Source organism: Prionailurus bengalensis, chromosome E1 (genome assembly GCF_016509475.1).
Source record: "Prionailurus bengalensis isolate Pbe53 chromosome E1, Fcat_Pben_1.1_paternal_pri, whole genome shotgun sequence".
Lineage (NCBI taxonomy): Eukaryota > Metazoa > Chordata > Mammalia > Carnivora > Felidae > Prionailurus > Prionailurus bengalensis.
The window spans coordinates 982575-994936 of NC_057347.1; the positions used below are offsets into that span (position 1 = coordinate 982575).

Sequence of the window (12362 nt, forward strand, 5' to 3'; positions counted from 1 at the left end):
GGCCCTGGAGGGGTTGTCATCACGGAAAACCGAAGCGCATCATGCGGTTTTCTCCACGCTCTCTCCCAAGAGGGTAAAACACACATCCTGCATCTTTTCTTCTAGGACCTTTGAAGTTTTCGCTCCAAGTGGTAAAACACATCAACGGGTTTCCCCATGAATATTTATTGAAATGGCACCTTTAAGACAAAGCCGTTGTAGTGAAACTCCCAGGAAATGCATTTTGTGCAGCCACTGATCTTAAAATATTTACTACGAATGTGCTCGTCTTGCAAATATCGCGCACTGCTCTTTGTTGTTTGTTCTGGGATTTGGCCTACGTGGTCTCGTACGGTTGAGCTGGGTCGGCAAGACCATCTTCTGGACGGCGTTCAGCTTCCTTCCTCCTCCTTCCTCCTTCCTTCCTTCCTTCCTCCTGGCCCTTGGTTCGCCGGTTTTGCCACCTCTGCGCGCGTCCCTGGGCTTCCCGAGCGGCTGGCTGGGGCCGGGAAAGACACACCTGTAGCAGGTGAGCTCTGAGAAGAGACACTAGAGAGTCATGGACACTTGAGCAAGAAAGAGCTCGGCCGTCACCTTGCCGGACGCCCTCACTCACCCTCGACGGTGCCCGTCGGATCAGAGCCACCTGGCACCCCCACCTGCCGGGTCAGCAAACCACGAGGACTCGGGGAAACAGGCCTTTGGCACGTTCTGGTGGGGATATGAACCGCTACGGACTTTTCGAGGGTGAGGCCACCCAACATCCATCACGATGAGAACGCCACCCGGCCTCTGAGCCAGCATGCACCTTTGGGGGGTCTGTCCCTCCGTCCTGAAAGTAGGAGACGTCCGTGCACAGCAACGCGGGCTGTCACGTAGAGGGTGGCGGCCCCGCTAGAAGCCGCGTGCACACCCGCCCAAGGCGGCTGGGAAGGAAGAACCCTCCCCCTCCTGTAGACTGCTGGTCTCCGAGGGCTTCTGGCCTCTCCGTCAATGCCAGCTCGCACGTCCACGGTGTGCGTGTGCATTTGTGCGACCGAATGTCTTATAGACAAACGGAAGATAGACATTTTAAAAAAATTTTTTTTTTTTAACGTTTATTTATTGTTGAGACAGAGAGAGACAGAGCATGAACAGGGGAGGGGCAGAGAGAGAGGGAGACACAGAATCCGAAACAGGCTCCAGGTTCTGAGCTGTCAGCACGGAGCCCGACGCAGGGCTCGAACCCACGGACCGCGAGATCATGACCTGAGCCGAAGTCGGACGTTCAACCGACCGAGCCACCCAGGCGCCCCACAGAAGATAGACATTTTAAAGGGATGGGCCAACACGCCGGATGTCTGTTCCTCCTGCCAATGGGGCGTATGCGCCTCGAGTCGGACGTCCTTGCGGGATGATGTCATGCCGCGTTCCTCGAGCACATCGCCTGGTGGAGACTACAAAGACAGAAGAGCCTGGGCCTCGTGCGGTCACGTCGCTGCAAAAACCCACGACGGCCTTCAGAATTCTCCTACCTCGGTCTGCGGACCGCGGGTAACGTTTCACGGGCACAGCGATGTAGGTCTGGACGCCGTTGTGCGTTTATATGGGCGCACGGAACGGGGTGGGTGGGGTGGTCCTCCGCTGTCCCCCCCGGAAGCACAGTGGGGGCTGGACGGGAACACGGGAAAAGGAGAAGAGTGGGGGACAACAAGGGGTTAAAAAGGTAACGCAAACCGAGAAGATATTCGCGATAGCACGCTACCTAGGAAGGAAAGTAAACGGCCGTGCAATGCGTCCGCCCACACGGGGAGAAGGTCGGCGTGGGAAACGGCGCCTGGGCGCCCCAGGGACGAGTGCAGGTTTTGATGGGACGAGGGGCGCAATTTTCGTCTCGGGTTTCTGTTGTCATCGTAACGTCGGCCGGTCCTCCCCGGGGCATTTCCTTCTGGGCTCTCGTCTCTGCACAGGGTGCTGTTCCTGCTTCCCCGCAGGGAGAGACCCACGACCGCGTGCCTTCCCCTCACGCACGAGCAGACGGGCTGGGGTCTTTGGGGCCCAAGTCCCGGTGCTGGTAAGAGAGAGCCCGACTGCCCCGGGTCAGGTCAGGGGACAAGGTCATGGGGTCTGAGTGGGTGTCAGAGCACAGACACCAGAGCCCGAGCCCCCAGATCCCGGGCCTGGTGGCCTGTCCACTCGTCCGAGCTTCCTCGTTCCCGTGTCCGAGGTCTGGTGACTCGAGGCAGGACGGCTCAGTGATCTGTGGGTTCAGACAGGCGTTCCTGCGGGAACAGAGGGACTCCCAGCAGAAGGTGGCTGTTTACAGAACACAGCACTTCCACCTGTGGCCCCTCTGTGCTCTGCACCAGGCAGTCTGCTCACGGACTCTGCTGTCCAGCACGACCAGCAGGTCTGAGGGTTTGCCTGCTCCCTGCGCAGCATCCGGGCCCTGGACGGTGTAACAGCTCAGCCTGCGGACAAGGACGGAGACAGAGAGACAGAGAGTGGTCCTGGCAGAGTCCTGAGGGCCCGGCCTCCGTGGCTGGGACGAGCCTCGTCGGTGCCCTGAGGGGCAGGGGACGGAGCCTGACCCGGACGCCTCCTCCATCCGACTCTGTGGGTCGTGGATGGTCCCCCTGCCCTCGGCTGCTGGGCCATTTGAGACAAGACTTGACACGTAACCGTATCATCCTTCCATCCTTCTGGAAATCTGTCATGGTAAATAAATGCTAATAAGGCGAGGGACACAACGTGGGTGGTTTCCCAGGGGTCAAGCTGCACTGCCCAGGTCAGGTCGACACCGTCTTCAGCGGGGGGTGGGGGGCGGTAGTCGGGCCAGCGCGGCTGAGTGAGCGTCAGGACAAAAGCGAGGAGTCGCTCAGTGTTTTCCGTTTGAACATCTCGTTAGACTCTGTGTCATTCAGGGGCGCACTGGCTGGCGGAAAGGTGACGTTTAAGGTCTCTCACGGAGAGCCAAACCCTTCATTATGTGATGGAGGTTCACGTGGCCTCGGAAGAGGGGAGTGTGGGCGGCGGGGACAGTGGGTTACGTTGAGCTGTTCTGTGGGTGAGCCTGAAGACTGGCCGCCGTTTTCCGCCCTCGCGGGTCCCCTTCCAGGCTGAATGTGGGGACCTGGACGGTCGTCTGCGTCTGCAGTTGGAGGGCGGAGGCGGCGGGAAGCGGGGCGTGCAGAGGCGGGGCCACGACGCTTGGTCGGGGTGTGCGGGGGCCCATGGGGAGGGGGCTTCCGACGGAGCTTGTTTCCCGAAGGGACTGCCTTCCGGCCCGCGTGCCCCTTGTGGCCCCTCCTCTGGGTGCTTCTAGCAAATGCAGCAAAGCGATGGGACCCGCGGGGCTGGGTCACAAGGCTGGCGTCCACATCGCTCACACCCTGTGCCCTCCCCCCTCCTCTCTCCGACGGAGCGAGTGAGCCACGTGGGTGAGGGCCTTGCGGGGGGGAGTCCTCTGTCCTACCACCCGAGAGGAGCCTCATCCTGTCCACGGCGGGCGAGGGGCTTGGCAGTCAGCCCCCTCAGGGCTCTGCGGGTCCGCGGGCTGCAGGGCCCCGGTCAGCTGTGCCTGGACTCCCGACCCACAGAGACTCCGAGTCTGTGTGCGTTTGCTCCGAGCCGTGGTTTAACGTGGCTGTTCTGGAGTGACCTGTGGCACAGTGACGGGTCACTCGCGGGTTCAGACTCTGCGGTGCCGCTGGGGTGGGGGCTCCGGCCTCCTGGGGGGCAGACCCCCTGCACGTCCCCCCTCCCCCCCTCCCCTGGGCAGTGGGGCTGGGAGGAGGTGCCCGACGCCCCCGGCCTGGGCCGGTGCGCGCGTGTGTGTGTGTGTGTGTGTGTGTGTGTGAGAGAGAGAGCCCGGGGGGCTGTGTGCCCTCTCCTTGCTACGTGCAGCCAAACGTGCTTGCCCTCCTCTGCTGCCCTCGGGAGGAGGGGTGTCTCCGTCTCACACCTCGGGGCCCGTGACAGAAAGGAGGTTTCCATTTCGGGCAGGTGTCGCTGTGGGTTTGACGCTCAGCTTGAGGTGCCGAGCGGCTGAACCGGGGGCAAAAGTGGAGGGAGGCCGTTAGGCCGTCTTCCCGAACACCCACCGGCAGGGCCCTGGACAAAAACCCTGCCGCTTCAGCCACGGCCCCCAGCTCACAGACGGGAGCGCGAGGCAGCGTTTTCCGGGAAGTGGTTGTTTTCCTGGAAAACTTTTTGAAGCCAGATGGTCCGGGACCGTCCCGCCACCCTGCTTCCTTCCCCTGATGTTCGCCCCGCCCCCTGCATACGAGGCCCGTGCCAGGAGCTGAGGCCAGAAAAGTAAATACGGAATACAGGACTGTCCCCATCCTCGCTGGCTTAAAAGCCAGTGATGCGAACATGTAAATCTAGCTTTTCTAGTGAACTGAAAATGGTGATTGTTTATCGAATTTAAAACATGAAGAATGGGAGGAATACACAAAAATCATCCTGAGGGTATTTGATGCTTTTCGCGGGCACTATCCACTTTTGGGAAGACCTGGCGGAGACCAGCCTCTCCAGCGAAGGTCTGGCCGTGATGGTGTCACTGTTGAGGCCAGCGTCCTGAGCACGGGCACGGGTGGTCCTTGTTGGCCAGGCTGTGCGGATGACATCAGGATTTTAGAATGCCCAAGCTGGATGAGGTCTTAGATAGTTCTTCTTCCAAACTTTCCAGGGTTTGGGTTTTTTAAAAAATATTTTTAATCTTTATTTATTTTTGAGACAGAGACAGAGTGTGAGCAGGGAAGGGGGACAGGGAGAGGAGGAGACACAGAACCCGAAGCAGCTCCAGGCTCCGAGCCGTCAGCGCAGAGCCCGACGCGGGGCTCGAACTCATGACCCACGAGATCATGACCTGAGCCGAAGTCGGATGCTCAACTGACGGAGCCCCACGGGCGCCCCAAGTTTTTTTTTTTTTTTTTTTTTTTTTTTACGAGGAACTTGAGATTCAGAGAGAAGACAGTCGGCCAGGGTCACACAGTGCTTGCGTGTGATGCTCCTAGGTCACCTGATCTGATTTTCACCACCAGGGATCTGGATCCCAAGGTGGCTGGGGAAGCAAGCACGTGCTGAGCCCTCCCGTCCCCAAATCAAATGGATGCCGTGACGTGTTTGCGCTGGAGCACCAGGAGGGCGAGCAGCAGGCAGGAACGGAGCCCACCCTGAGAGGCAGCAAACAGAGAAACAGGAGGCGGTAAGAGCCCGGGACACAGCCGGGTTCGTGCCTCAGAAAGCAGGCGGGTCCCACTGGGAGTCAGCGGGATGGGGGGAGCTGGAGGCGACCTGGGGTGATCCACGGGGTCATCGGCTGCGCTCCCAAACCCGGGATCGCCAGGGCGGTTGACTTGATGGCGAACCTCCTTCTCGCCTGTAACGAACGCACAGCCGTCAGCATTTGATCCATGAAAACCAAGAGTTTTCATGAGAGAGATGGCACGGTGGACACGGAGAAGCTCACACCTGAGGAAACAGAGTTAACAGAGCTCTGAGTGTATTTAACATCCTCGAGTAGACGTGAGGGGGCACCATCCACGGAGCCACTCAGATCGGGATCAGAATCACTTAGAAGCCCCAGGAATTTAAAAAAAACCTCACGTAATTACGGAAATCAACAGGTAGGTTGGAGGCAAGTGTTTGCAGTGAAAAGCAAATGACAGTTTCTGACGATCAAAGTGCAGAACGTCCGTGAGACCCGGCGCCGTGGGGTTGAGAGACGGCCCCCAAGGGCTGGGTCTGGAGTCCCGGCCTCGGGGAGTGAGCGTTGGAGAAGGGACGAGGGGGCCGTGGGAGGTGGGGGCAACACTGAAGCCCAGATAGTGGAAGATCCACTATGCGCTGTGCACGACTGATTACAAACGGGAGCTCGCAGGTGGCCAGTGTGGACTGGGGACACAGCCCTGACAGGCGCTGACGCCCCCAAACGCCCACCACACTCAGCCGCCGATGAAGGCACCGGGTTCTGGACTCTTCCCACATTGGTGCCGGGCAGACAGACCCAGAGGGGGGTCCCTGGGGGCCCGGCCTCCAGGCATTCGTGCCTTCGTGGGACCCCTGCCCCCCGGGGTGAGGGTAGGGCTGTGATGGGCTGGGGACCACGGGATGCGGCATAGGTCACGGGTGGCGTTCCCGTGATGCTGTGACACAGGTGGGACCCCGTGTCCCCCTCCCGGCAGCCCCAGAGAAGCCAAGAGCCAGGTCCCGACCCTCCTAGGAGAGGCCCACGTGTCAGGACTGGGCTTGGGCCAGAGGGACCCGGGGCCTCGGCCCTATGACCTTGCCAAGAGTTTGGGTGAGGCTGGGCACAGACGTGGCCCCAGTCGAGCGCCTGCGAGGGGTGCGGCCCACTGAGGCCCGGAAGTGGAGACCGGAAGTGGAGGCCCGGCTGAGCCCCGGAAGTGGAGACGCCCTCAGACCCGGAAGCGTAGACCCGGAAGCGGAGGCCCGGCGGAGCCTCACCTAGCTGCCCGACCCCGGGGGGCTGCGGGACGGTGCCTGTCCGGCCGGCTGAAGCTGCGGGGTTCGTGGTGATTTGTCACGCGGCCATGGAAAACCGACTCAGGTGATTCTGGGGAGGTGTGGTGTCGACGTGGGGCCGATCCCCGGGCGCAGTCTGGACGGCAGGGGGTGGGCAGGGAGGGAAGCGGCCTCTGATGTGCGGTCCCCCGGCTTCCTCCCGATGCGCGTCAGCTGGGCCGGGGGCTCCGGCTGTGGGGGCAGGTCATCGAGCGACTTGACGCCGGAGCCCGGGTGAGCAGGGGCCCGTCCTGTGGTCAGGAGGGCAGGCACGAGGGCAGCCGCGGCGCCCCCTGCGCGCACACGGGTCTGCGAACACGCCCGAGGCCCATCTGCCAGCGGCTGTGCGAGCGGGACCCGTCTGCTGCCCGGGTGTGGTGACTGAGGGTGAAGACCCCGGGCACGTCACGGCCCCTGCCCTGCTCCTCCTGGGCGGGTCAAGCGCCCGCCGTGCTTCGATCGAACGGCCCTCAGCGCTGAGCTCCGGCGCCGCCCGAGCGCGTTTCCGCGAGCGAGCGGGGTAGGGGTGGGGGGGGTCTCGCGGGCTCGCTGCCAGGTGCCGGGTGCAGGTGCACACTCAGGGCTCCAGCAGCGTCGCCGGGTCGCGGGGAGGCCGCGAGGGGGGGGAGGGGCGTGGAGCGGTTTCTGGGAACCGACCCGCACTCCCGCAGTGACCCCGTAGGAGACGCGACCGCCCCTGGGGCCCGGTGGCCGGAAGGGCCGCGGGTACCACCCGCCGTGTCCGGTAGAGGGGGAAGGGCAGAGTCAGAGGAGGGGGCTCCTCGGCGGCCTCAGCCCCCGCCCCGGTGGCAGCCACGTGCCCCGGCCAGCGTCCCCAGAGCTGCGTGGCACCCACCGGCTCCCAGGGGCAGTTCCCCGCCCGGCCAGGCCACCCCACGTCCAGTCCAGACGGTGAGTGTTCTCGACACCACCGCACATTATTCCCCCGCGGAGGGAGGCAACGGGGCCACCCGTCCACGGCGCTCAGATCGGTGTCCCCGTGTGTCACAACAGCCAGTCCTGGTTAGAGACTGGAGCCGCGGCTGGCCCTCCTGAGCAGCTCACCCCGGCCCCCAGCTCGTGCGGGTGTGGGGCTGGCTCTTCACCCACGGCCACAGAGGCGGAGATGGTGCGAACCCAGCGCCGCCGGCCATAAGTAACAAAGGCCCAACTCAAGCCGACGTAAACAATAAGGGATTTATTGGCTCACGTAACAAAACCGTCCACACGGAGCGCAAACGCCGGCGAAGCTTGATCGTACGTACTTAGCGATGTCACCAAGGACCTGGTTTTTCTGTGCCCCCAGCTGTCCCCACAGCGGGATCCACTTCAGGCTAAGGATGGGGCGCCACCCACCACCCGTCACGCCAGCAGCACGGTCTCTGCTGGACATTCGCCACGTGGCGGGGTTGCTCTGGCCGAGCTGTGTCTGTGAACCAACCCGTAGCCAGAGAGTCGGAAGGAGCCGCTGGCCTCGTCCAGACTGGGGGTTCCACCCTGGAGGTGGGGACCCTGAACCCCCCCCCCCCCGGCAGAGATGGGGGCTGTGGGCAAAGCAGATGGCACAGCCGACACCCCCCCACCACACCCCTGCATCTTACACGCCAGCTCGCCCTGTGCTGAGCGGCGACCTGTGTGTGTCCAGCGTCCAGGACGGTTGATCCCTGGACGCCAGCGAACTGTGCTGGAGGCCACCGTTCCGACGCCTCCGACCGGAAGAAAACGAGCCTGTGCCCCAAGAGCTCTCACAGCCACAAAGGCCACCCCCAGCACTGCCCCCTCCCCACGGGGGGCCCCAGGAGCCGAGTGGCTCCTGCTACTTTTCAGGGGAAAATGCATCGTGTGCGCAAACGTTCGTGCACTCAGGATCTGATTTTAGCTGTGAGACACTTCGCTACAAGACGCGCATGTGATTAAGCAGTTTCCTTCCCCGGGGTCTGGGAGCCTGACTGTTCTCTCTCATTGACACATCACTGCGATTATCAGAAATAAATGTGTCTTAGTTTTTGCTTTTTTTTTTTTTTTTTTTGCTACGTTTTGGCTTTCCCAAATTGATCCGCGACGGGAACAGGAACCCGTGGAAATTATGTTTTCACACAGGTTCGTGTGACTTTGCAGCCTCGCCATTGAGGGTGGGGCCTGGAGGCAGTCGGGGTCCTGCCTCGGGTCTCCCCCCAGATTCACACCGGCTCTTACTCCTTGGCCGCTTGGGGTAGAAGCGGATGGCTCTGGGAGGCTGCACTCGCAGAGACCCGACGGACGTGCCCCGAGGACAGCCGGTCCCTTCCCCTGCTTTCAGGCTCTCCCCCCGGAGTAGGCCGTGGTGCCGGCCGCTGAGAACAGGCAGTCGGGCCCCTGTGTGTGGACCCTGACCCCATTGTATTCATGTGCACGGCCGGCTAAGGTGCCCTGTGAGCTACAAGGCCATCAGAGTGGGTGGCTGTCCACCTAGAAGGGGAGGGCACCTGGGGCAGGGAATGAACCGTCTACCAGGAGGCACGGCCCGCACTGTGGCTATTCTGACTCTGGGGAGGGGGGAGGGAAGCCCAAGGGCCAGGCTCAGGTTGGCCCTCCAGCCATACCTCTGCCCTTCCCGGCCTCCCTGGCTCCTGGGTCTTCTCCCCAAGGTCATCTGGGTGGCCGGGAAGGGTGAGGGCCGGAGCTGGGGAGCCCATCGCAGGAGGCGGTCGGCTTCCCTCAGTGGGCGCCGCCGTCCCCTCGGAGTCTCTGGTTTTGCCCCTGGGCCGCCTTCCAGGGCAGGCTTGTGAACTCTCGGTGGGCCTCACCCCCTCCTCCGACCCCAGGGAAACGGCCTCATCAGCGGCCTTCCCGGACCGGACCGCAGAGCCACAGCCGAGCCAATAGCCTTTAAGAAGACCCAGGCGTTCCCAGCTTAGAGCAGAGGGAGGCTGTGGGGAGGGTCCAGAACAGGCAGGGGTGGGGGTGGGTTTGGCGAGCCAAGGGCAGGGAGGCGAAGGGCAGGCCGCCGGGGTCCCCCCACCCCCGGCCGTGGTGGCTCTCAGCTTCCCGTGGCCGGCAGAGAACGCAGGGTCAGGGCATTCTGACGCCTGGTCCTTAAAATCTCACATCCCCTTTTCCCGCAGTGCAGCCTGCCTCTGGCTGGTGGGGGGTCAGACCCAGGGGCCTGGCTGGGGTCACCCCAGGCCTGGAGAAGCTGCTGCGGGGTGCAGGGGCCGCTGGGCGCGGGCCTGTCCACCATCATTCGCCTCACAGGGGGTGGCGTGCAGCTGAGCCCCTGCAGCCAGCCCGGGGCCCACCCCCGCGTCCAGACCCGAACTCTGGTCTCCAGGGCCTTGTGCCGGAGCCCGAGGTGCCATTGAAGGGAGACCCAAGTTGGCATCAGCGGCGCTGCCCCCCAGGCTGAGCACTGAGTGGCTGTGAGGACGGTCCGGTCCTGGGTCCCCACCTCTGTCCTCACCCGCCCACTCCCGTCCTCCTGCTGCATAGACTCAGAGACACCCCCCCCCCCCACCCTATTCACCTATTTTGCAGACGCATCAGGGTTTTCCGAGCCTCTGAGCCTCTGTACATGCTGTTCTCTCCGCCTCGATACCCTCTCCCTCTGGCCTGCCGGGTTAACCCCCACAGATTGCTCAGGACCAGTTCAGGCTGTGCGCTCCCGAGACCCAGGCCCACGGTGACCCCGGAGCCGGCACGTCACACGCTCCTCTGCTGCTGGCCTTCTCATTCCCATTTGTGACCACCCCTCCCCTGCCCCCCCAAGGCTGTGAGCTGGGAATGGGGGCCCCCACCAGGCAGCGGCGTCAGCCTCCCACACACAGAGACGGTGCCGGAACGAGGGACGGGGGCTCGGCCTCGGGGACAGTCGGGAGCTGCAGCCACGGCCTTCCCGCCCCCCCCCCCCCCAGGGCCGTGCAGATGGACCTGGCCGCCCCCTTCCTTGTGCCCCCGGCGCAGGACCCCACTGGGAGCAGGGCCCTCCAGATGGGTTGGGCAACCAGTCCAGGTGGCCCCCCAAGGCAGTCCCTCCTGGTCTCTCCACGTCCACCCCAAGCCCCCTCCTGCCGGCCCATGGATCCCTTGGGTCTGGGCTCCACTCACCTGCCCCCCCCCCCCCCTCACCCCGACCCGGGATGGTGTGAATCCCAGCTTTCCCAGGACGTGGGAGGAAGAAGCCAGGGAAGGGGCCCCTCCAAGCACCAAAGCTGGATGGGGGGGGGGGGGGCACCGAGCTGGCGGCAGGTCCTGAGGTGGCTGTGTGCATGGCGTGGGGGGGGGGGGGGGGGCGGCGCTCCGCTGTGTCCCACGCTGCCGGCCAGTCTGCGGGGAGGGGAGAGGCGGGGCTGCGGACTGCGGTGCCTGGCGGTCTCCCCACACGCGGTCACCGGGAGTCACGTGCAGTCAGCGGCGTCCACGAGCCCCCCGCCCACGCCGGGTGCCCACTGCGCCGATGCCCGCGTGGCCTGGTGTCCGGGCACAAGCCCGCAGCGGGGCCGGGCACCTGCGGGCGGGCAGGCGAGCGGCGGCGTGTGCGGACGCGCGTGTGAGCGCCGGGGGGTCCTGCGGCGGGTGCCCGCCCGGCGACCTCGGGGCTGGGGGCCGCAGCGAGGCCGCCGGGCCGTCATCTGGGCACGTACTCGCCCGGCAGCCCGGCCCCGCCGTGCTCGCGCAGCGCCCGGTCCACCGTCCGGATGTAGCCGTCGATGAGGGTCCTCATCTCGGGGGTGAAGGGCTCGGGGTCGTGGGGGCGCCGGCCGCGCCGCCAGAAGCTGCCCTCCTTGTTGTTCTCCACGCACAGCAGCCGCTCCTCGCTCACGGACACGTTGAGGAAGGCCACCATGTCCCGCAGCGTGGGCACCAGGCTGCGGCGCAGGTCCTCGTAGTGCACCACCAGCAGCCGCTTGCCGTAGCGCAGCCAGTCCAGCACGTGCGACGACCACCAGGCCGCGTAGCTGTTGACGAAGTCCGGCCACTCTGCGCGGGGGACAAGGCGGGCGTCGGGCACGGGCGGGCCCCAGCGGAGCCGGTCCCTGCCATCTGCCCGCCGTGTCCCGCGGGGGCGGGGGAGGGGCGCCAGCACAAGCCGCCAGCCGCCAGCCGCCAGCGGCAGGAGCCGCGGCGAAGCCGCGCGACGCGCCCCGCGAGGTTTCTCCGCCCGCGAGCCAAGAAACCAGGTGGGCTTTTCGTCGTGTTCCGACTTGTTTCGGAGGGGGACACGTGCAGAGGTCGAGAATCACCCCCACAGGATCAGTTGCCGGAACAGGGCCGCCCCGGTGTCCAGGATGAGGGGACTGAGCCAAGGAGGGACCAGAGCTCAGCCTCCCGCCTCCGGGGGGGCGGGGTCAGCAAGGGGCGGGGACGGCTGGCGGCCATGGTGCAGACCACGGGGACAGGAGCACAGACCTGCTGGACGCAGTGGCCCCTCCGAGCACTCGGTTCCCCGTCCTCACCGCCCTGACCCGTGTCTCCTCCATCCATCGCCCACGGGCCAGACCCGGGGCCCCCGGGGCAGATCTGGGGAGCGAACCCGTGTGGGCTGCCCACCGACCCCTCCCGTCTACCTTTGCTCTTCCAGTTGCGGTCGGCCGCGTAGCCCAGGTGGCCGGCACATTTGCGGTTGAACTCGGCCACCAGGGACCTGTACGGGTTCCGGATCAGCAGGATGGCCGAGTCGAACATCTCGATTTCCCTGCGGCCGCTCTCGTGGGTCTTCACGCAGATGGTGCGCCGGCTCCGCCAGTGGTCCTTCTCGCCCTTGAACCCTGCGGGGGCGGGGGAGGCTCCTGAGCAAGGCGTCGGGGATTCCGCCGCCCGCCCCCCCCCCAGCAGAAGAGCTGAACCCACTTCCGCGAGACACCAGAGGCTGGGAGGCTGACCCGAGTCAGTCACGG

The 12362-nt window shown here is 64.6% G+C and overlaps 1 protein-coding gene across 3 annotated transcripts in view; it reads right to left on the reverse strand.

Moving 5' to 3' along the window:
• Positions 1-7672: 7672 nt before the first annotated feature.
• The window catches only part of WSCD1 (WSC domain containing 1), a 29642-nt gene continuing 24952 nt past the window's right edge, over positions 7673-12362 (reverse strand). For 2 of the 3 annotated variants that reach the window (XM_043582747.1, XM_043582746.1), the window contains exons 8-9: positions 12033-12254; positions 7673-11445 (exon numbers count right to left, since the gene is read on the reverse strand). In XM_043582747.1, the coding sequence (XP_043438682.1) occupies positions 11093-11445; positions 12033-12254 (575 nt within the window). In that variant the 3' untranslated portion in view covers positions 7673-11092. The remainder of the gene's footprint in view (positions 11446-12032; positions 12255-12362) is intronic. The other variant, XM_043582748.1, reaches the window with a different exon arrangement.